At 42.1% G+C, this 22,898-nt stretch overlaps 1 protein-coding gene across 5 annotated transcripts in view; it reads left to right on the forward strand.

The window, feature by feature from the left end:
• pot1 (protection of telomeres 1) overlaps positions 1 to 22,898 on the forward strand; it is a 71,746-nt gene that overhangs the window by 9,876 nt on the left and 38,972 nt on the right. For all 5 annotated transcript variants that reach the window (XM_023349838.1, XM_023349818.1, XM_023349827.1 and 2 more), the window contains 5 exons: positions 835 to 935; positions 16,301 to 16,408; positions 16,554 to 16,625; positions 17,130 to 17,256; positions 19,058 to 19,188. In XM_023349838.1, the coding sequence (XP_023205606.1) occupies positions 835 to 935; positions 16,301 to 16,408; positions 16,554 to 16,625; positions 17,130 to 17,256; positions 19,058 to 19,188 (539 nt within the window). The remainder of the gene's footprint in view (positions 1 to 834; positions 936 to 16,300; positions 16,409 to 16,553; positions 16,626 to 17,129; positions 17,257 to 19,057; positions 19,189 to 22,898) is intronic.

Here is a 22,898-nt window from a genome sequence, read left to right on the forward strand (position 1 = left end):
GTGGCCCACATAGAAGTCATTGGTCAGGGGAGGTTGTCAGCTTGGTTCCAGCCTCTGATCTGTCAACTGGTGTGCCAGTAAAACTTGAAAATAACTATGTTCCTGATATTAACCCCACACCTCCTGGTGCGCACTGTTGGTCAACTGGCTTAAAATTTGTTCCTACAGGAATGACAAATCCCTTTGCCTGGAAATATATTGGGCCATGAAACAATGTTGAAACTAAAGCCTGACACAAATCACAAAGGACTTGGACATGTCAGTCTGTACCAAGGAAGGTGTTACACAGCTCTCACAACCGTCCAACTACTGCAGACATTCACACACCTAAAGAAACAACCTACACAGATGTAAATAACTAGAAGCAACTTCCTCATATCATATCATAGAGTTTTTGTCATAGAGCTTTTGTCTTTATCATAGAGTCGTCTGTGAACTTGAGCTCTTGTGGAATTGAACAATGCTTAAATACATGCTGGAGGATTTCTAATCTGGCTGGGGAACAACTTTTTTTTTCCTCAAATCAGCAGAAGAAAACAACAAATTTAGGATGTTTATACACTGTTTTCTTTCAGCCTACAGAAAGCCTGATGTAAATAATTATTTTATTTGAGGTATTACAGGTACTAGATGCAGTTAGTCAGCATGGGTTGCACCACCTTGTTACCTCGGCACAGCCACAGCAGTACAGTCGCAGTCCAGGCAGGCCTAGGTCTGTGTCCCTGTGACATACTACATATTTTAATAGTGTTCTAATGTGATATACAAATAAACCTGACTTACCTTGAAATATATTTATTGATTTGATCTCTTTTTTTTATTCTATTTTTTCAGAAGAAGATGCCATGCAGAGTGTCGACTGCCAGAGAATGTCCATAAACCTGATAATTTTTGGAGCATTAGCTGAGAGCGTCAGCCACAGAGTCAACCCAGGGGTATGTTTGTGTAATAATCTAGCCTCATGCCACCCAGGTCTATTAAAGCAGGGCACTGTGACACTGTCATCTCTGATATCAACAGGTCCAGTTCAGAGTGTTAGCCAGGGACTGGAGAACTGGATCCTTAAAGCTGTACTAAAAGACATGCTCAACCAAAAAGAACTTAATTTTATGTTTTAAGACATGTTGTGGGCTTGGTTCAAAGAGATATTTTAATGGAGAAGTGAAAAGGCCCTTCATGTAGTCTGTTGGCCAGGAGATCTGGTACTGTGTTTCAGAGCTCCCAAGGGAACTTTGACATGTATCCGGCACTTTCACACAAAGTGCCGGATCTGGGTACCCATGTGCAGAAAAATGTCCATGCAACCTCAGTAGATTACATGGATGGCAGCAGGCCAATATGCAATAATATCAACCATGGCTAAACGGGGACAGAACCCCTCGGGTGGAGTCTGGGACCCCACAATGTCCACGTTAACATTATTAGCGACTGTCAAACAAAGTTGCCGAGCAGCTGAATAGGGGAATCCTTGTTGACGCGCTAGCTGATCAAAAACGCCATTCCAGGATGCAATTAAGATGGTTTTATTTTGTCATATTATCAATATCCAAGAACAGTGTCCAAAAGAGCATTAAAACCGGATCCGCAGGTTTAAACAGTGATCAAGGACAAAAAACCATACTAGCATAAGGCGGTCAGCAAAAAGTAAACCTCCCCCATCACCCACTTACTAAAGTCACTAGGTCCGCAACAGGTGATCTACAATCACTAATAACACCACGTGATCCCGCCTCTCACCTATCCACAACATTCCGGCCCCTAATTATTACATCATTACACAGTAATAATTACTCATACAACACCATAACCTAAGATATACACTACATAGAAACACACATTGAGACAACACATTCAAAAGTCCATAAAAGTCATTTTCAAATAGTCAAACAGTCATTTTTTCCTTTTTCTTCAAAATAGTCCATCCATAGTCAGTCAGTCATAGGCTAGAGGTTACCAGCACTTAGTCTACATATAGTCAGTCTGCGATGTACATCTAGTTGTGGTAAAGTCAAGTCAAAGGGTCATGTCAAGAGTTGAGTTAAGTCAAATGTGTTGTCTTCATTGGTCGGAAGTCTCCTGAAGAAGGCATATCTTTGTGATGGGTCTGCATAAGTGGCTGGTTGGGGTCTTAATCTAGACCTGACGTACAAGTCCATTTTTGTCTGGCACAGTTTCTGTGATTCTGTCCATGATCTAGGAACCACGAGGTGCCGAGTCATCCATTATAAGGACCACATCTCCAGGAACAAAGTTGCGTCTAATCTTCATCCACTTTTGGCGCTGTTGAAGTTGAGGCAGATATTCTTTAATCCATCTCTTCCAGAACAGATTAGATATGTATTGGACCTGTCTCCATCGTTTCCGTGCATAAACATCATCTTTCTGGAATAAACCTGGTGGTAAGCTTGGGTTAGCCTTGAGTAAGAGAAGATGGTTCGGTGTTAGAGCTTCCAGATCATTTGGATCAGCGGATTCCAATGTGATAGGTCTACTGTTGAGGATTGACTCCACTTCACAGAGAGCAGTTTGAAGTCCTTCCTCATCCAAATGCTGTGTCTGCAAGGTGGAAGTAAGAGCTATTCTAATGGAACGAATCAATCTCTTCCATGCTCCACCATGGTGCGATCCAGCTGGAGGATTGAAGATCCACTTCACCCCTTTCAGTGACAGCACGTCGGAGATCTTTTCCTGACTCCAATCTTCGATAGCTCATCTCAGTTCGCGCTCTGCGCCCACAAAGTTGGTACCATTATCGGACCACAGCTCTTGTACTTGGCCTCTCCTTGCAATGAAACGTCGTAAGGCGTTAATGAAAGAGTCTGTGTCAAGAGATGAGGCAACCTCAATGTGTACTGCTCTGATTGCCAAACATGTGAAGATAACTCCATATTTTTTCACAAGACTTCTTCCACGCTTCACTTCAAATGGACCAAAATAGTCCACTCCAACAAAACTAAAGGGGGGTTTTTCAGGGGTTACTCTGCTTTCAGGCAGGTCAGCCATTTGTTGCTGGCCTGCAGCTCCATGAAGCCGTCTGCAGATCACACACCTTAACATGAGTTTTCTAATCAATGCACCAGCACCAGGAATCCAATATTTCTGATGGAGCTCTGAGAGTATGTGGTTCTTACCACCATGACCCACCTCTTTATGGATATATTGGAGAATGAGATAAGCAATGTGAAGATCTTTAGCAACAATGATAGGGTGTTTAAAATCTTCAGACATGACAGCCCTGCTGAGACGTCCTCCAACACGCAGCACATCATCCACCAGAACAGGATTTAACCTGTATATGTGACTGCTTCGTTTGACGTTCTTTCCCTTGATAGGATGGTACACCCCATGGTGAGGGATATACCAAACCTTTCCATCACTGCGCTCCAAGTCTGTGATTGGCACTCTTTTTGCATAACCTTTGGATAAAAGATCTTCCACAAAGGCAATGTAATCTTTGTGGAAGTCTTTATCTCTGATGAACTTTTTCTTTAAGCTTAAAGCCCATTGTTCAGCAATTGTGCGGTTATCAGGCATCCTTATGTCTCTGTCTCTCAAAGGCAAGGCAATGTTGTAGTGTCCATCACACAAGGTTACTGTCTTACTGGCCAACTCTAGAAACTTGGAGTCTTCCTTCGACAGCCCCATCTGCTCATCATGGGTGCTCTCAGGAATATCTATCTTGAATTGTTGCTTCCATAGGTAATCCAGTGTAACAGCAGAAATTCTGTTCATGGTGACAGTTGACAGACCACTCGTTCTTTCCCAATATTCTCGGTCAATCGGCCCATTCACTGTCCAGCCGAGCACAGTTTTAATGGCGAAAGGTCCTTCACCTTTGCTCCTAATGACCTCTAAAGGTTCTAGAGCTCTGGGCATGTTCATGCCAATCAAAAGCTCCACCTGTGCTTTGATCTCTGGCAAATGAACGCGCTTCAAGTGTGGCCAGATATCCAGATCTTGTTGCTTTGGGATGTTACTCAGGTCTACAGGCATTTTGTGCTGAGTAAAGAGGTCGGGCATGTCATAATACATGTCGCTGTCCGATCCAGCAATTTCAAGTTCAAGTAGAATGAAGCTGTCCACAACTTTCTCTTGTCCCATGGTGCACAAGATAATCTTTGTTTTTCTTCCAATGAGATTCAGCTTATCCAAAAGACCCACTGTACAAAAGGATGCTGAACTCCCTTGGTCCAAAAAGGCACATGTTTCCAATATCCGTTGACCTTTCTTTGATTTCACCTTGACTGGCATGATGGCAAGCTTGCAGTCCTGTTCACCGGCCCCAGTAAGACCACTAGTCTGAACTGTGTCAAGAGATTTCACTGCTTCAGCATCAAATTGAACTTCATTCTTCTTGTAAATATGGAGTATGCTTGCATGTCTGAAACCACAAATTTTACATGAAAGGCGTTTTCTGCATTCTTTGCTGATATGCCCTGTACACAGGCAACCAAAACAGACGCCATTTCTTCTAAGAAATAAAATCTTCTCATTATGAGGTTTCTTTTCAAGCAGAGAGCATAACTCCAGTTTGTGTCCACCTCTGCAAAACAAACAAATCTTCACATCAGTCTGATGGTCTTGATTATTTCTCTCAACAGCAGAGGTAGTGATGCCAAAGCTATTTCCTGTAGTTCTTGGGCAAGAAAAACATTTCCCTCAATCTGTACTCTTGGCTGATAAATTTATTGATGGAGCATCAATTAATAGAAGTGCTGGAGTTAGTCCATTGTGACATATACCTATTCAGTCTAGAGATGGTCCAACTGGCCTGAAGGATTTTATCTAGCAGGTGCTCTTGTTCAGAAAATAGGGCCATTACCTTATCAGTACCCTGGTAATGGCCTCAACGCATCTCACAGTTGCACAATTGTTCCTTAGACTTAGACTTCGACTTAGACTGACTTTGTTGTCATTTTCAATGCACAGGGTGTATACAGAACGAAATTTCGTTGCATACGGCTCAGGACGAGCCGTATGCAAGGTTTGAGGTTCCAATGTTGTGAGTAAAATAAAATACAGTATAAAATATGAATATAAATCTAAATATAAAGTGCAGGACTGACAGTAAAATAGAAGTTATTTAGCTCTGTACATGTGCAAGGTATAAAGTGGAGACCAGATTTTAAGTGCAGTCCAGGTAAGAGTTCAGCAGTCTGATGGCAAGTGGGAAAAAGCTGTTTCGGAACCAGGTGGACCTGCACCGGATGCTGCGGAACCTCTTTCCAGAGGGCAGCAGGGAGAACAGTCCATGGTGGGGGTGTGAGGGGTCACTGATGATGTTTCGGCCTCAGGACACGCATCCTGCATCGATGGTTGACCTGACACTTCGCCCTTTTGCCTGAGCTGGGTGTGGAAGGTTGTTGCCGAAGCAGTTTCTCCTTGTGTGCCTTCTTCTCACTCACATGAGAGTTACCGAACTCTTTTGCAAGCTCAACCAGGAAGTCCACCCGTCTCTCCTGCACCCCAATGCATGCCTGATAAAGCACATGTGCATTCAGTGCTGCCATGTCAATCATGTTTGCCAGGTTTGCTGACCAGCTGTCACATAGTGATGGAACCTTGGTCACCCCCCGCAAGATTATGACTGAAATAAATGCCATTAGTTCTTGTGAACTAAATAGGTGAAGCAGTCACCTATTTATCCTCCACAGCACAAAAGGCTGCATGCAAATTTGCATGTGCAAAGTCTCCCAGATTTCTTTTGCTTACACTTTTTGCATGATATTTTTGAGGTGGATCAACACAATTAATTTGGTTAGTTTATTTCTAAACTGTCATTTTATACCCTCTTAGCTTTATTTCAAAGAGAAACATTACTAATTTCTTTTAGAAAAACCTTTGCATATTTTTTGAAACAGATTGTATGTTTTGCAAACTCTATGTACATTTGGCAAAATGACCTGGATAATGCAGCACAACATCATGGATCAGCTGCAAAAGGTCACATCTCTCCAAAAACACTTCATGTATGCTTCAAAACTAAACTGACTAGTTGTAGGTATCATAGATACCCACCCCCAACATGGACTATTCACACTCCTACCTTCTGGCCTGACGGTCAACGACCACATGTACAATAGAAGAATAGAAGAATGGATGAATGGAGGCTAATTTGAGCCATCAGAGTCGTTAGTTTGGACTCAGGGTCTTTTGGCCCTGTTTCAGCCAGTCTGGGGAGAAATCAAAAGCACTCCTAGTGTTAAGTTTCCAAAGACAGGATCTGTAATAATTTTGACTTGATGCTCAATAAAGAAAACAATGTCAATAAATGTTGCTCTTTGATGCTGCTTCTCGAGGATGTCACATGCTACTGTTCGCCATTTATTTTTTAATTTATATGGCAATCTTTTAATCACAGCAAGCATATTAGCAGGTGTGTTTAATTCAGAAAGATCCTGAATGTCCTCCATCGCATTACAACACCCACGTAAGAACAAATAGTATGCCTGAAGAGCTTTTCCGTCTTCTGATTTAATCAATGGCCACGAATGAACTTTATTCAGGTAAGCAGATGCAATAACATGTCCATTTCCAAAATGCTCATACAGCATAGTCTTTGCTTTTACATATCCACCACCATCAGACATATCTTGACAGCTTTTGACAAGTTCATTGGGCTGTCCCCTGGTGTACTGTGCGAGGTAATGCAGGCAATCGTTAGGATCACCAGTCTTTGATTCAATGACCTGTTCAAATGAGCGCATAAAGGCCTGAAAATGAAGCGGATTGCCATCAAAAGGTTGAATTTCTCTTTTGGGTAGTGAAGAGAGACTTTGTTGATGAACCAACATGCAAGTTAATTCATTTTGTTTCTCCATAATAGATAACAGATTTTCATTGGTTGCTGATTGAGCAGCTTGTTGCAGAGGCATATTCGATATGGTTCTGCTTACAGGATGAGAAGGTCCAAGAAGAGGTGCAAACTTCTTCTTTGTCACTTTTTGTTGTACTGTTTTTATTTGAAGCTCTGCATTTTCATTAACTGTATTTCTCTTTGTCTGTGGAACAAAAGTATTAGCATTAAGAGTTTCAACAGCATTTCCTTTTGTTTTAAAATAGGATTCCATTCCATTAGATTTCCGTGAAACTGAGCTTTGTACTGCAGATCCAATTTTCAGCACATTCACTTTTGCAGCAGTTGCAGCTATTTCTGATTCAAGTTGAAGCTGTTCTTTCCTTTTCCTAAGCTGCTCCTCTTGTTCTTCAATAGCATGTTTTTCTTTGAGCATATTTTGACGTGTAAGTAAAGCAGCCATTTCAGCTTCTGCCCTGAGACGTGCAGATGAAGTTGATGATACTTTGGAGCTTGACTTGCTTTCTTGATTTGAAACACTGTCTGATGGCAACACATCATCTTGAATGTCATGCTGGAGATTAGCAGATAACTGAGGCTCCATTTGTTCTTGAACCTCCACTTCTTTTCCTAATGGAGTTTCCTGTGACCGTAACATGTCAGAGGATGACCTGCTCGAGCATTTATTTGTTTCAGAAAGCCATATTTCAACATCCTCAATAAATCCCTTGTTGTATTTAGTGATACTTGAAAACCATGTATTTTGTTTATCTTTCTCATCAAGCGGAATTAAAGACAGCAAAGATTCATGCAATATAATGGCCTCTTGAAACAGGTGTGTTAACTCATCCAGTAGTGATTTTACTTGTGAATAATTTTTATCATCTTTCATTAGCTCTTTAAGGGATGATATTACACCTTTCATTTTCTTTACACACTTTTTCCGCTCTGTTTGGATCGTTTCAATTTTATTTGCGAGAGCTTTCTCAGTGAGAACGATCGCTCTTTTATCCTTTTCAGGTTTCTCAACAGCTGATACAGCAGACGATCCACTCATTTTAATCCAAAATAGAGCAAACTTACAGGCAACAGCGACTTCTTAAACTTTATTGAACGCACGCAGAGCCACAACACACTCGCACACCAAAATGCCGCAGCCGCAGAGCAAAACGTAGCGGGGGGCGTGTCGCAACAACAGCTCCACATGGCAGAACCAAACTGCTTTAAAAGAGCAATACGCAGCACCAATCATTCAGGTTACATACCACTGTCGTCTTCTACTTCTTTGTCAAACGATCCTCTTTCGTAGGTATAGTGGCTGTGGTGTGTGGGCTCGCGTTGGCGTCCAGCTGTGCGAGAAAACTCCGTTGTCGTTGTTTTTTTTTTGCTGACAAATATTAGCGACTGTCAAACAAAGTCGCCGAGCAGCTGAATAGGGGAATCCTTGTTGACGCGCCAGCTGATCAAAAACGCCATTCCAGGATGCAATTAAGATGGTTTTATTTTGTCATATTATCAATATCCAAGAACAGTGTCCAAAAGAGCATTAAAACTGGATCCGCAGGTTTAAACAGTGATCAAGGACAAAAAACCATACTAGCATAAGGCGGTCAGCAAAAAGTAAACCTCCCCCATCACCCACTCACTAAAGTCACTAGGTCCGCAACAGGTGATCTACAATCACTAATAACACCACGTGATCCCGCCTCTCACCTATCCACAACAAACATGATCAAAATGTCTTTCTGACATTGGGCAAAGTACCTGTGATGCTTTCTAACCCATACCTTTGTCTTGAGTGGCTCCTGGTAAAGTTTAGATCAGACCCTATGAAAATTCGACCTGGCCCAAGCACATATCCAGGCTGATAAAACCAAACTAAATGACTGCATTTACAGACCTGAGTCCAAAGTAAGTATTGTTATATTAGCTTAAATTGCTAGACCTCTTCTAACTTAGTAGTGGAACTTCTGTTTTTTGATTTTGCTTAGTGTCTTACAACTCCATTCTGTCACTTGTGTGATTAAGAGGAGCAGAGCAGAGCGAGGCCATGTGTACATGCAGTGTGCTGCTCTTGATGCAGTCTTAACTTCTGCGCCTTGCATTCTTTCTTTCTTCAACAGAGTGAACCGCCTCCTTCTCTATTTAGCCTGTAATTAACACATCTTTATGCCGAGCATTCTTGTTTAGTTCCCTCTGTATTGTACGCATTAGAGGCTTATTAAAAATGTGTCATAGAAGTCCAACTCGATCCAATCATTAAGCTTGTAATTTTGGTTTGGGTTGGGTTCAGGTGTAGAGCAGTTAGATGCTCTTGAGATGGTTTATGCCTGTGTGGGAAAGGCTATGAACTGTGTCAAAAGACCACCAAGAACAACTGACTGACCCAAATTCACTGAAATCACTGAGCAGGTCAAGAGAATATCCTAAAGCTGCAGTGACGGACCTGAAGGTCCTGGTTGCCACTCTGCAGACAAGGAGCCTGGATTGTGGGTCCAAACTCCGACAAATGGATCTGGTGAAGACAGTCAGCCACTGGGTTGGATTTCAGTTCTCACTACAAATATTGTCTCAAGACACTTCAGAAAAAAATCTCAATCTAGGCCTGTTTGCGGTTTGCTGGAAAATCCTTGGTAAACCCAGAAGCTAATGTCAGGGGTTTTTGGTCCACCCTTCCAAGAGGAAAGGGAAGTGATGATTGGCTTCTGTAAAGGGTTCACTGCTCTAACCATTGCGTCACGCAACAGCTCCACAGTAGAGTTTTGTTATTATTATCCAGTATCTCAGTTCTGCCATAAGCTGCTTTTTTCTGGCTTTAACAATCACATCAATATATTACCAACTCCAACATGTTTTATTTAAGGAAAGGCATTAACCAAAGCCTGAAGATGGTTGCAAATTTGAAAGACAATCTGTGATTGAAGTATCTAATTTATTCTTGAGCAAATCGGTTTGACTGATTAAAGTTAAGCCTTCAAACCATAATAGTTTTATTTAACTGTCTTATCTGAGATCTGGAGAGTATTATATTTGAAAATTAATAATTTGCTTATATTCATTCATTGTAGAAATGTGCTATACACATTTGAACATTTTAGAATCAAACTAACATTTCTTTTTTTACTATATAACAGCCTTTACAACAAAGGTCGAAGAATAATACAGACATCAGGAGTAAAACATGGCTAAAAAACAAACTTCGGCGCTGGTTGTTTTCTTTGCCGCTCTGTGCTTCAAGGTATTACGGTTGCTAGGTAACATAAGTAACGCTGAGGTGGAGGTTCCTCCTCAGGCTAGACCTTCAGCTAGCTGAAGGCTAGACCTGTCCGTATTCACAGCTTTTCTCTTCTGGTCTTCAATATTCGCGGCCTGCAAATGACCCGTCCTACATACACCGGGTACTTCGAAGGATGCAGCCCCTGAATTTGGACACAGCTATCGAGAAAGTCAAGTGCTCCTCTCACCCAGAGATCTGGGAGGCGCAGGCACTTGCACAAAGGAGACTTGAGCCTTTGCCCTTTTTATCTTTTCAACCTTGAGAAGATAATTAGTGCCCTTTTTGAGTTTTGATTTTTTTTGTTTTCCAATTTTAATATTTTTTTGTCAGGAGGTCTACTTATGGACCTCAACCATAATATTTAGTTAAGTATAATAATTTAGCAAAAATAAATTACTGTGGCTGCTCTTGGTCTAATAATGACTGAGGATTCTCAGTTTCACTGCCTCCATTTTGTTATGACACCTATTGGAACCACAGTTCTCAGGATTCCAGGGAGCAGGGTGGGAGCGGGGTGGGAGCAGGCTGGAAGTGCTAATGCTAAAAACATTGGGTCGGCCGGGTCTGACTGTGCAGTGCAAAAAGGGCTTCAGTCTGCCTTAAACAGAACCACCTGGGCGCACCTGAACTTCTGGCTGAGTTCCGTGGTCTCAATGGTGATGCTTGTTCTCTGAAGAACCTCTGAGGCCAGAATCAGCCCAGCTGCATTGAGACTGAGGTTAAATTGCATAGAGATTAACTCTAACCGGTTACATGACTCACTTGTGATGGCTGTGGTTATACTGGTTTTAATTAAAGACCATCAGGGTAAGAGGGGCTGAATATAAATGCATTCCAAGTAGGCCTGTCACGATAACAAATTTTGCTGAACGATTAATTGTCTCAAAAATTATTGCGATAAAGGATAATATTGTTTGAAGACCTTTTAACACTGATGTAATGGAAATGACGTAATAATGCATGTGATTTCCTGCCAAAGATAGATGCTTTATTTTCAAAAGAACACTTAACACTGGAACTGATCAACAAAATAAACAAAACAACCAAAAACAAAATTAAAATGGATTCTCAGTCTCCATTAACAAAAAATGTACTTGAATAAAGACTAAACAACATAAAGCCAAAGTGGAAATAAATACTGCATTCAACCAAAAGAGTGCAGATTATGAAGTCTGTATACTATATTGCCCTTCAGTAATAATTAGATTTAAATAGAGAAAATGGGCACATCCGACTACCTGATGGAATAGTTCACACTACACGTTTTTTTTGCCCCTTTTTTTCCCCTTACGACAATCTTAGAACGCCAGCCGTTCTAAGATTGTCGCTTACGATTTCGTAACCGATCATCCTGTAGTGTTTGGTGTGTTACGGAAGATCAGGGGTGCTCAATACGTCGACCGCGGGAAGGCTTTGAGTTGATCTCGGCAGTAGGTGACAAACTGAACGCCGCCAGGACGATGAGACCAGCACTTCCTCTTCTGACAGGCTTATCAAAATATTCACTAAGATCCTAAATGTCTGTAGCTTCATTAAAGAATAATATATATTTTTTAAATCAACAAAACCTGTTAAAATTTATATTCTCAGTAATTATTGTTTCAACAAGGTGTTGCGCAATTCAGTGCGTTTCAGTTCCATTAACAAATAAAAAAGGCGACTCAAAGACCGACTGACTAGCAGAGCAGGTGTTTAAATTAGCTAATCAACCAATAATCGAGAAATAAACATCAAGCCTGGAAACTTGACATCGTAACGTACTGAGTGTTATGGTTTTAACCTAATCGCTGCTCCGCTTGGCGGTTGCCACGGCAACGGGTGTGCTTAACGACAAAGAGAGAGAGTAAAACGGTAGGAGAATCTCACTGAGGAAGAAATATACTGCATTAGGTTTTCTATCACTTTATTATTTCTGCTATAACTGATGTATATTCGCATATAAAATAAGTCAATAGAGTTTAATTTACAATTTTTATGTCTTAGTGTCATGAGGTAGATCTCAGTCGGCTGGTGAGAGAAAAGTACGTAGATCTTAGTCTCAAAAAGTTTGAGCACCTCTGTCGTGGCCGCTCCGATCCAAAATCAGGGGTTTTCCCCGACTTGGAGCGTTAACACAGCCTGTTTAATGTGACAGGTAGCCAATCAGAAAGCGCGGATTCCCTCCGCGCTTTTTGAGGGGAAATTACGGAGGGGAATCAAAACAGCTGACACGGAGCGACCCGAAGTCCAGCTGACATTGGAGATGATACATGGAAACAACATTAATGTTTATTCAACATTTTGTGCAAAGAATATAGAAATGACAAGGGGAGGAGTTGGAGCTAAATTGCTACCGCAGTTGATAAACCCGGTAACTTTTCAGCTGTTGACCTAAATGTGACATAAATAGGTTCTAATGATTTTCATTCAGTCAGGACTGACACTAGCCACATGCATTGCAGGTAGATTGTAGTAAAGCACTGATTAATGCCTTGTTTTAAAATTAGTTAACTGAACTTGTAGCCATTATTTTGTGCCCATTGTTGGACACCACACGGCAGGATCGAACCCGATCGAGCCGTTATACCTAGGATTTCTGTCGGCTAATGTGTGGTCTCTCAGGTTTTGAAAATGGACCGGCAATCGGCGGACAGCTCTAAGATCGTGTAGTGTGCGCTGGGCATTACACTAAGGAAATGAGAAAAAGAGGAGTCTGTGGAGAGCACCGGAGTTGAGCCTTTTTCATTCAGTGTCATCAACAGAAAGAGATAAAGGCCCGGAGAGATGATAATTCCGATAATTAATGTGTGTCTTTACTCCAACATAGTATATTTAAATAAAGGATTCAACTCGGTGGTAAGAAAATGAACGTGACTTTACTGTTGTCTCACAAGTTACATATCAATGCACTGGCAGATAACCTCTAGGTAACTCAGTAGCTAAGGGAGTGGTTCCGCTGAAGTAAATAGATCCACTTTATATACTACACTCCTCCCCTTTTAGATTAATGCTACATAACTAAAGTAACACATAACATTGCCAATGCATTAAACACAATTTGTTATCCAGTTGACAAATATTGGAACTCTTTTTTTTTTTTTAGTCCATAAGTGAAACTCATAAATCCAATCTTTTCGGGGGTGCCCTGAGTCGTAAAGGGTTACGCCTGGGAACCTGTGGGGTGCTCTCGGTAGGGGGCACTTCCTCTACAACTGTGGGTGTCACTATACTGGGTTCAGAGTTGGTTTCAGGATCAGGTGGACGTGCTGGTTGCTCCGGTGTCTTTGGTTGAGCATTCAACAGTTGATCCACATGACGTCTCCAGGTATGCTCTCCAGTGTCCACCTCGTACATCAGAGAGTGTCCTAGTGATTATCTTTCCAGGCGTCCACTTTTCCCCTCGGTAGTCACGTGCCAGGACCTGCTGTTCCACATCAAAGCTCCTTGGGGGTTCACTCGAAAAGCTGCTGAACTGTTTGTTCTGCACTTCTTTTCTCAGGTTTGGCTTTAGAAGGTCAATGCGAGATCTGAGCGGTCTGTTCATAAACAGCATTGTCTGATTAGATGTTGCATGGACAGAATTGTGGTACACCAGGAGGAAATTGTCAATTTTGTGTTGAAAAGAGATGTCTTCTTTTGTCATTGCTTTTATGGACTTTTTGAATGTTTGTACAAACCGTTCTGCTAACCCATTTGTTGCTGGATGGTGAGGTGCTGACTTGAAATGCTTGATACCATTCTTTTTCATGAAGTCTTGGAATTCTTCAGAAGTATACTGTGGGCCATTGTCACTCACAATTTGCTCAGGTAGGCCACTCCTGGCGAAGATGGTTCTCAGAACAGAGATAGTCTTTTCTGATGTTGTTGATTTCATTGGGACTACTTCTGGCCATTTTGAGTGAGCGTCCACAGCTATGAGAAACATAGAGTTCATGAACGGACCAGCAAAATCAATGTGCACTCTCTGCCAGGGTACAGACGGCCATTCCCACGGATGTAGGGGAGCCTGTGGTGGTGTGTTTTGAACGCTCAGACATCCTGGGCAGGTTTTGGTGATGTCCTCAATCTGTTTATCTATCCCTGGCCACCATACGTAGCTACGGGCCAGACTTTTCATCTTCACCGTACCTACGTGAGCCTCATGCAGACTGTCCAACACTCTGGTGCAAAGCTTGGAGGGCACTACCACACGTGATCCACACATCAAGGTTCCCTGGCAGACTGACAGCTGATCATGTCTTGCTGAAAACTCAGGAAAGTATGGATTCCCATGGGCAGGCCAGCCTTGTACTGTGATGTCATACACCTTGGAAAGTGTTGGGTCATTCTGCGTTTCTTTTCGTATCAGGACATTTGTAACTGGCAGCTGATCTACCAGTGTTGTGTGGAACATTTCTGCCAGGTCACCCTTTGACGGTAGTTTCTCCACAGATGTTGACAGTGGGAGGCATGACAAACCATCAGCATTGCAGTGTTGTTTAGTCCCCTTGAACTCGATGTCATATGAGTGTGCTCCTAAGAACAGGGCCCATCGCTGTAGTTGCGCAGCTGACATCACTGGGACTCCTTTTCGTGGATTGAATATTGACACTATGATGATCAGTCACTAAGGTAAACCTTTGGCCATAGAGGTAATGGTGGAACTTTTTGATACCCCATACTAGACTAAGGGCCTCCCTGTTTATCTGTGGATAATTGCGTTCGGCACTTGACAGGGACCTTGAAGTGAATGCAATTGGGCGTTCAAGTCCATTATCCATTGTGTGCGACAGGACTGCGTCAATCCCGTAAGGGGACGAGTCACATGCTAGACGGATGGGTCTGGATGGATCATAGTGGGTAAGTAGCTCGTCAGATGTTATTAGTCTTTTTGTTTTTGTGAATGCCTTTTCACATTTTTCTGACCAATGCCATTCCACTCCTGTCTGTAGCAGCGCATTTAGTAGATACAGCACTGAGGCAACGTTTGGTAGAAACTTGTGGTAATAGTTGACGAGACCCAGGTACGATCTGAGTTGCGACACATTTTCAGGTTTAGGTGCTTTCAGCACTGCCTCAATTTTCTCTTGTGACTTGTGTAAGCCGTGCTTGTCAATGACATGTCCGCAGTATGAGATTTCACTTTTGAAAAAGTCACATTTCTCTCTCTTTGCCCGTAGGCCATACTCACTCAGCCTGGTGAGTACTTTGCTCAGGTTTTGGAAGTGATCATCATCATCTTTTCCTGTTATGATAATATCATCCAGGTAGCATTGTGTTCCAGGTATATCCTGGAGCACCTGATCCATGGCTCTTTGCCAGATGGCTGGGGCTGAAGCAACACCAAACACAAGACGATTGTATTGGTAAAGTCCCTTATGAGTGTTGATGGTTAGAAACCTTTTGCTTGACTCCTCCACTTCCATCTGGAGATAGGCCTGTGACAAGTCTATCTTTGAAAACTTCTCCCCACCAGCCAATGATGAGAAAATGTCCTCTGTTCGTGGAAGTTGCACTAAATACAATTTAGTGCAACTTCTTGTATTTAGTACACTAAATGCACTAAATACAATGTGTGCGCACACGCATTCCACGCTGTGGAATGTGTGTGCGCATTCCACAGCGCACACACAAATGCGCATTCCATACGCATTTGTGTGTATGTTCCAAGGCACATACACACAATAGCATGCGATGATTGGCTGCATAGCGAAAGTGAACTGTATCGTATCATTGGCTGGACACCTGTTACTCGCAAAGTAATACAGAAAAAATGTTATTGGTCCATAGTCAAAACTGATGTCTGAGCTCAATGTCCAATATACGTTGGACTTTATGTTATGCGCTACATAAATGTTCTTGTGTGCGGAGAATATGCGAGCCATGCGCGATTGCGCAGGCACGCAGCTTGGAGGGAACATTGATGCCAAGCCAGGTCTTCCTTTAGAAAAATTGTTGCTCTGTTGTTTTTCTAACCCTTCACAGTTATGCATCTTGTTATTTTGGTCTGACACATAAGTAAAATGCATATAAAATACCATTAAAATGCCTGGAGCTCTTTGGTTGTAATGTGACAAAAACCGAAAGTGTTCAGCTTGAGGTCAGTTTACAGGTCAAACATGACAACCTTCAGTGGTCAAAACGTCTGATCATCCGTGCCTTCGTACCTCCAAGGCTTCATACATCCAGGGCTTCACAGATCCATGTCTTGAGTTCGTCCCTTCTAGGAATCTGGTTGTAGTTTCCTGTTGTTTTTTGTTCTGTTTCAGGACGTACTCTGGGTGTCTGGCTTCACTGTGGGGAAATCTCCAACAGCGAATAAGGACAAGCTCCACCCCTGTAACTTGCTGCTGTCAGGAGAGGATGCATGCATCTATGTAAGGATGTTGACTATCCTCACCTGTCCAAATGTCTTCCACTCTGGATCTAACACTGCACACATTCCAGGCTCGTGAACTCTGGTGTGTGTGTTTGTTTCCGGTATTTTATTGGCACAAACTCTTCTCCTGACGTTATCTCCAGATTTCCAAGCAGAGACCTCCTGAGCCCAGATCCTCATTGGCCAGCAGGGGGAGCTCCTTGACTCCTGCTGAGGTGAGTCAGGAGTGGCTGTAAAAGCTAAATACTGTAGTGTCTTCTCTCTCTCTTTTGCTATTTCTCTCTCTCTCTCTGTCTCCCTCGCTGTCTGTGTCTATGTACTATCAGTGACGTGCGGTTTTTCACTTTGCTGTGGAGTGTAGCACAAAATTAATAATATCTACATTTCCAAGTTTCTTTGAGTTAACGGAATTGTGCTATGACGGCAGCGTGGCTATGGATGACATGTAAAAGTATAGTCTTTTTGCCATCCAGCGTTGTGCACATGCGCAACATTTCCATACGTAAACAATAACATGCAAGGTGTTTATATTTGTGAATTTGATTAAGTCAGTGCCTCACCAGCCATGAACCTCAACGCATGTCACTGAAATATGTATATGTGTACATATATGTATATGTATGTATGTATATGTCTGTTTCTAAATTAATGAATGAGAATGAGGACAGACTCCCAGGTAATGGGCTGCTAGTTGTGTACTGCTTTGTGTTTCCTCTCAGGATCTCAGGACCCCTAGAGCTCCTAGGTACACATACGTGCGGCTGGATGAGCTGAAGAACATGGCGGTGGTGAATGTCTATGGAGTGGTGGTGTTCTTCAAGCAACCATTTAAGAGCCGTGGCACAGGTCAGTGTCCCAGTGCAACTCAGAATGACTTCTAGACCAAAAGTTAACACCTGATGATCTGTAACATCAGAAAAGAAGAACTACTTCAACAGAACTAATATAATCATCATTAGGAGAGAAAAGTTTCTCTCAGAGCCTGCTGCTATATGTTGATGTGCAGATGATCAGTACATCCTGGTCATCCTTATCATGACCAGGATGCACTGGTCATGCTGTTTTCTATGTAATAATCCAGTTTAGAAAACAAATCTTTTAAATAAACGGAGGAGCATATTACATCTTTAGCTGCTGGCTATTTTTTCTGCTGCTCCTGCTAGCATCTTTCCTTGGATAAAAGTTGAGCGGTTCCCCAGAGTTGGCAACAAGTTGAATGGTTTGTGATTATATCTTAGCTTTTATTGATACATAAGAACCTTTGCTCTCTGGAGGTTAGATGATGACATAAGATAGAAACTAAATAAATCTTAAAAACAAGAATTGGGTTCTTGAAATTACTGTGGATTGTTTTTAATCCATGCAGGGTCAAAATTATACACACGGGGACATCTCAAGAAATTAGGTTGCTATGAAAAAGTTTAATATATTTCTTCTGGTCATTTCAGAAATTGAAACTCATATTCTTATAACATTGTCATGCAAGGTCATATATTCCAAGCCTGTTTCTGTTTTAATTTTCATGATAATAATAATTAGGGTTCCAAGCCCGCTGAAGTGAGCGGATGGCCCGTGCAAGGCATGGCCATTCGCCTGCTCCCAGTGGGAGTAGGAAGCCCTGTTATTTTTGCTCTATTTTTCATTATTTCTTATTACTTTTCTCCACTGGAATTCATACTGCAACTTATCCCCTGGAACTTATTACTACTTTTATTTGGTGTTCAGATTCGGGACCCACAACGCTACTCAGATACACATATTCAGGCATAGGTAGCGCTGTGGTAAGAAAAACGTATTTCACCTTACAACTCCATAACATCAAGTCCTATTGTCAAAATTGATGTGGGCAATATTTCCTAGAACGATTCTCCAACAGATGAGCCACTATGCAAAAGTTTATGGTCTGAATAATTTCTCTCCAGAGAACCAATCTTACTCCTTGGGATCAACTCTGAGCCCAATCAAACCTAGCACAATATATGCTAAGGAAAAAACAAAAAATAGGTATTGTGGCAGAGTTTGGTTTTTTTTTTCCCAATTACACTCAATGTGAGATGGGCTTTTGTGTGTTTTTTGGGTCAGTTCAGGTTCTGTCTCTGGAACTGTCCCCTCGAGGCCATTTTGCCCATCCTGTTGTTGAATCATGAACTCCAACCTTAAGCCTAACCCTGGGGTTTTCTGTGACCTCCTGGATTCATTGACACTCTCTTCTCTTCCATGTTTGGATCCTGGCTGTTCCTGTGGTCTGTAGCCAGTCTGTAAGGCCGATAGCAGTCAGTGACTTTTCCTCTGATCTGCTTTTGAATTTCTTGAGATTGGAGCCTGATGTCAGTTGGGCATCTGCCAAGCCTGGCAAAAATCAGGACATTATGTGGCTTGTAAAATAAAAAACAATCTTATTAATCACAGTTAATTTATTATTTTTAATAAGGAGTGTTATATTTTTATATAGGGTCAACTTGGTCTGGAGAGCTTTTTTTTCTTCATTATTTAAAAGTTATTATTTCTTCAGGTTGTCATTGCTCGGTATTACTGTGTTTGTTGGTGTGAACCATTTCAGTGGGACAGAAACTAAAAGCTGCTTTTAGTTTCTGTCACACAGTGTGACAGAGCTGAGCTGCAGCTTATCAGACTTCTATCTCCACAGATTACTGCTCCAGCCTGAAGATCACCGATCAGACTGAGCATAAGATCGGCTGCACCATCTTCTGTGAGAACCTGGAGGACCACCCCAGAATCTTTCAGACCGGAGACATTGTCCGTATGCACAGAGTCAAGGTCTGCAGATGACTGTTTTCCATCAAATGAATGCTCACAAACAGTCTCAGGTGCATACTGTCTTACCTTGACAGTCTACACATGAGACCGACTCCGAGATATGAACTATAGTGGGTACAGAAAAGTCAAAGAAGTCCATATTACTACTCATGAATGTACAGAAAAAAACAAAAATGTAGATATTTTCACTATTTAAAAAAGAAAACTAGAAATATCACATGGTAAAGTATTCAGACCCTTTGCTCAGTATTGAGTAGATTCACCCTTGTGAGCCAGTACAGCCACAAGTCTTCTTGGGAATGATGCAACAAATTTTCATTACCTGGATTTGGGGATCCTCTGCCATTCTTCCTTGCAGATCCTCTCCAGTTCTATCAGGTTGGTTGGTAAACGTTGGTGAAGCCTTTTTCAGGCCTGTGCAGTGGATAAGAACAGCTGGGTGTCATCAGCAAAGCAATGGAAATAGGAGTTCAATTTATGGAAGATATTGCCAAGGGGGAGAAGGTAGTTGATAAAAAGAAGGGGTCCCAGGACAGAGCCTTGGGGCACACCTAAAGCCATGGGGGAAAGATGGGATTTAAATGATTTAAGTTGAATGAACTGAGTGTGGCCACAGAGATATGACTGAAACCAATCGAGGGGTATGTGTGTGATACCGATGGAAGAGTCTGTGGAATAGGATTGTGTGAGAGATGGTATCGAAGTCTGCACTGAGATCAAGAAGAATGAGAAGAGAAAGTAAACCAGAGTTTACTGCCACAAGGAGAGTGTTTAGACACTACACCGCCTCTAAATGGTACGGTCGTTGTCCGCCTTGTCCAGATTCGCTTTCCATTAGCAAATCCAGCACGGTGTAGCCCGGCTGTTGTCAGATTTCAGTACCTGTTTCAGGTGTTGAACTAGCAGGACCGATTGAGGTACGGCACCGAAGCGATTTGATTGACACCTGACTTCTTTTGCTGATTGGCTTGTGATTTACGTCACTGAAAACTCTAAAACAACCGCTCACGCCGCAAGGAAATACCTAAAACATGCAGGGCAGTGTACCTTGAGGACCAGGGTTGGGAAACACTCTGAGTGGAGCAAATCCTGTGCTCTAATCAGGGTGAAAACCAGATTGGAATTGTTCATAAAGACTATTCTTGATTAAATGGAAATGAAGTCGAGAGGCAACTGTTTTTTCTAGAATTTTGGAGATGAATGGAAGGTTAGAAATAGGGTGGAGATTATTGAAATTGTTTGGATCCAATTCAGGTTTTTTAAGGATATTAGTAACAACTGCAGTTTTGAAGGCAATAGTTCCAGAAGAAAGAAGAGCAAGTGATGGCAAAAACAATTAGGAGAAGTGAGTAAAGACAGTTATACAAGAATTGTTGGGAAATGATCTAATGAACATGTGGGGAAGTTAGATTTCTGAATAAGGTTGATGTTAGGTTTATAATCTCTAAAAAGATCACAAGGACACAAAGGCCTGTCTTTTGCAAAATGTGAGAAGCATGTCAGATCTCGCTGTTCAGCCAACTTCAACTTGTTAACTCAAACGAGAGCTGGCAACCCTTCAATATTTAATCTCTTCAGAACATAGGCGTTGCCGTCACAATAATAATTCAACAGCACAGGCAAGTACAATCAATGCATTCCACACATGACAGTCTTTTAAGACAACTTGCAAGTCAGGCATTTTACAAAGGATGTTTTTCAGGTCTCTTATCCTGTCACAGCTGCGGAAACATCTGCACATTGTCTGGAAACTTCTTTAGGAAAAAACATCTTGCAGAAGTACAAAAACACAGCAGATATATCAGTAAATAAATGGTAAAAAGTATCAGTATTTCCATCAGCATCTATTTCAGAGGCTCGATGGAGGAAGCTGAAAGGTAGAAAATTGCGGACAGAGGGGAACAGGTTCATAGAAAAAAGAGGTAGGAGATGCAGGATGAAGTTGCTGTTGAATTTTCCTGATTTTATTGTCAACAAAGTATTTGAGAAAACAAGAGATGTCATCTGAACAGAAGTCTGAGGGAAAAGAATTGGGGGGATGAAAGATATTGTTTAACAGTGACTACAGGATCTTGGTGTTACTTTTGCTAGAAGAAATTATGCCAGAGTAGTAAGCAGATTTTGTTTGAGAGATTAAAGTCTTGCAATGTAATATGTGCGTAATGTACATGTCCTTGTGCGTGGTGCAGACCAAAGTTTTTAAATAGTGGTTCCAATAGAGCTTTGGAACTTGACATCACTACTGTAGATGTAATCTGCAGCGTGGTGGCTGATGGAATATGAGCGCCGTCTTGAAGGGCCATAAACTTAACCGACAAAAACGACGTTCTCGTAGATCAGGGGTCTCAAACTCAATTTACCCGGGGGCCGCTAGAGGTAGAGTCTGGGTGAGGCTGGGCCGCATTCACACACACGGTCTCCTCAGCCGAACCTTTCTGATTGCCTATTACCACATTTGGCCGTAGTCAGGCGCTGTAACAGCCGTAATTGTGTAGTGTCTCTTTAAGATACTCTAGTATTGCTAATGATGTCAGAAGTATGCGCCACGGCTTCTCTGTAGAGAACGTGGGAGAAACGTGCTAGACGGACATGTTAGCTCCCTAACTTTTTAGTTACGGGTTGTTTGGACGCTGCTCAATTTTCATGTCTGATAATATAGCAGCCATTCAACCGGGCTTTGTAAGGTTGGTGAAGAGCGTATTTATTAAAGGACAACACTGTGGAATTCCCAGTACCAGTGTGGTTGTGAGTTTTTGACCGTCCTGACGAATCTGCCGCCTCCTCTCCTCCCTTATAACACAACCCAAGCGTTACAGCGCCTAACCTTAATTACATTACACTGATCAGCAACTTCCGGGTCTAGACTGGATGCTGAAGCACGTGAAGCGGGAGCGGCCGCGGAAATTGCGCATGTACCACATGCAAATAATGACAAATAGAAAATGCAAATAGGCCCGGCCCATGTCCCGCCCCCCGAGAGCAATATACTCCACCGTGATTGGTAAGTTCGTTCAGCTCCGCACACAACACTAAAAAGTGTCAATTATATCAAACTCGCGGGCCGCACTAACATTAAACTTTCATATTAAGGTGGGGGCTACAAACTATCGTCCCGAGGGCCGCGAGTTTGAGACCCCTGTCATAGATTCTTTGAATCTGAGTTACTTAAAATAATTTTGCAATGGTACGAACTTGCTGAGTTATTGGATGTAATGTCCAATCACACGACCGAAACGATAAAAAGATGGAAAACAGACAATCGTTTCACTGTTTCCTGGAAACAACGCAAGGGGTCTAACGTGTCGGAGCTAACCAAAAGAAGATTGTCAGGTTCATTTATCCTAAACACTTTCAAACAGACAAAAAAAGAAGAGAGAGACAAGTGATTAAGTTTTACTTGAGGAGAGAAAGAGAGGACAGTGTATTTGTTACAGTCTCCAAACTCTCTCTGAGGTTCCTCTCTTTCTACTCCTCTTTTATTAGAATCAGAGAGCCCTGGTTACATTAGTTAGCAGCTGCTGGAAGGGCTGAGGCAAACAAAAGTCCAACTGCTAACACACACTCATAAATCTTTTCAATACAATGGAATCTCCTGTCTTAGTGCATGTGAGGTCTCAAGCCTTTGGGTGTTTTTCTTGTCAGGCCAGCTCTTAGTTTTGTCTCCAGAGTGGCTGGTATCTGCTTCCTATTTGGCACGCTTATCAGCTTCC

The sequence above is a fragment of the Xiphophorus maculatus genome, chromosome 2 (genome assembly GCF_002775205.1).
Source record: "Xiphophorus maculatus strain JP 163 A chromosome 2, X_maculatus-5.0-male, whole genome shotgun sequence".
Classification (NCBI taxonomy): Eukaryota; Metazoa; Chordata; class Actinopteri; order Cyprinodontiformes; family Poeciliidae; genus Xiphophorus; species Xiphophorus maculatus.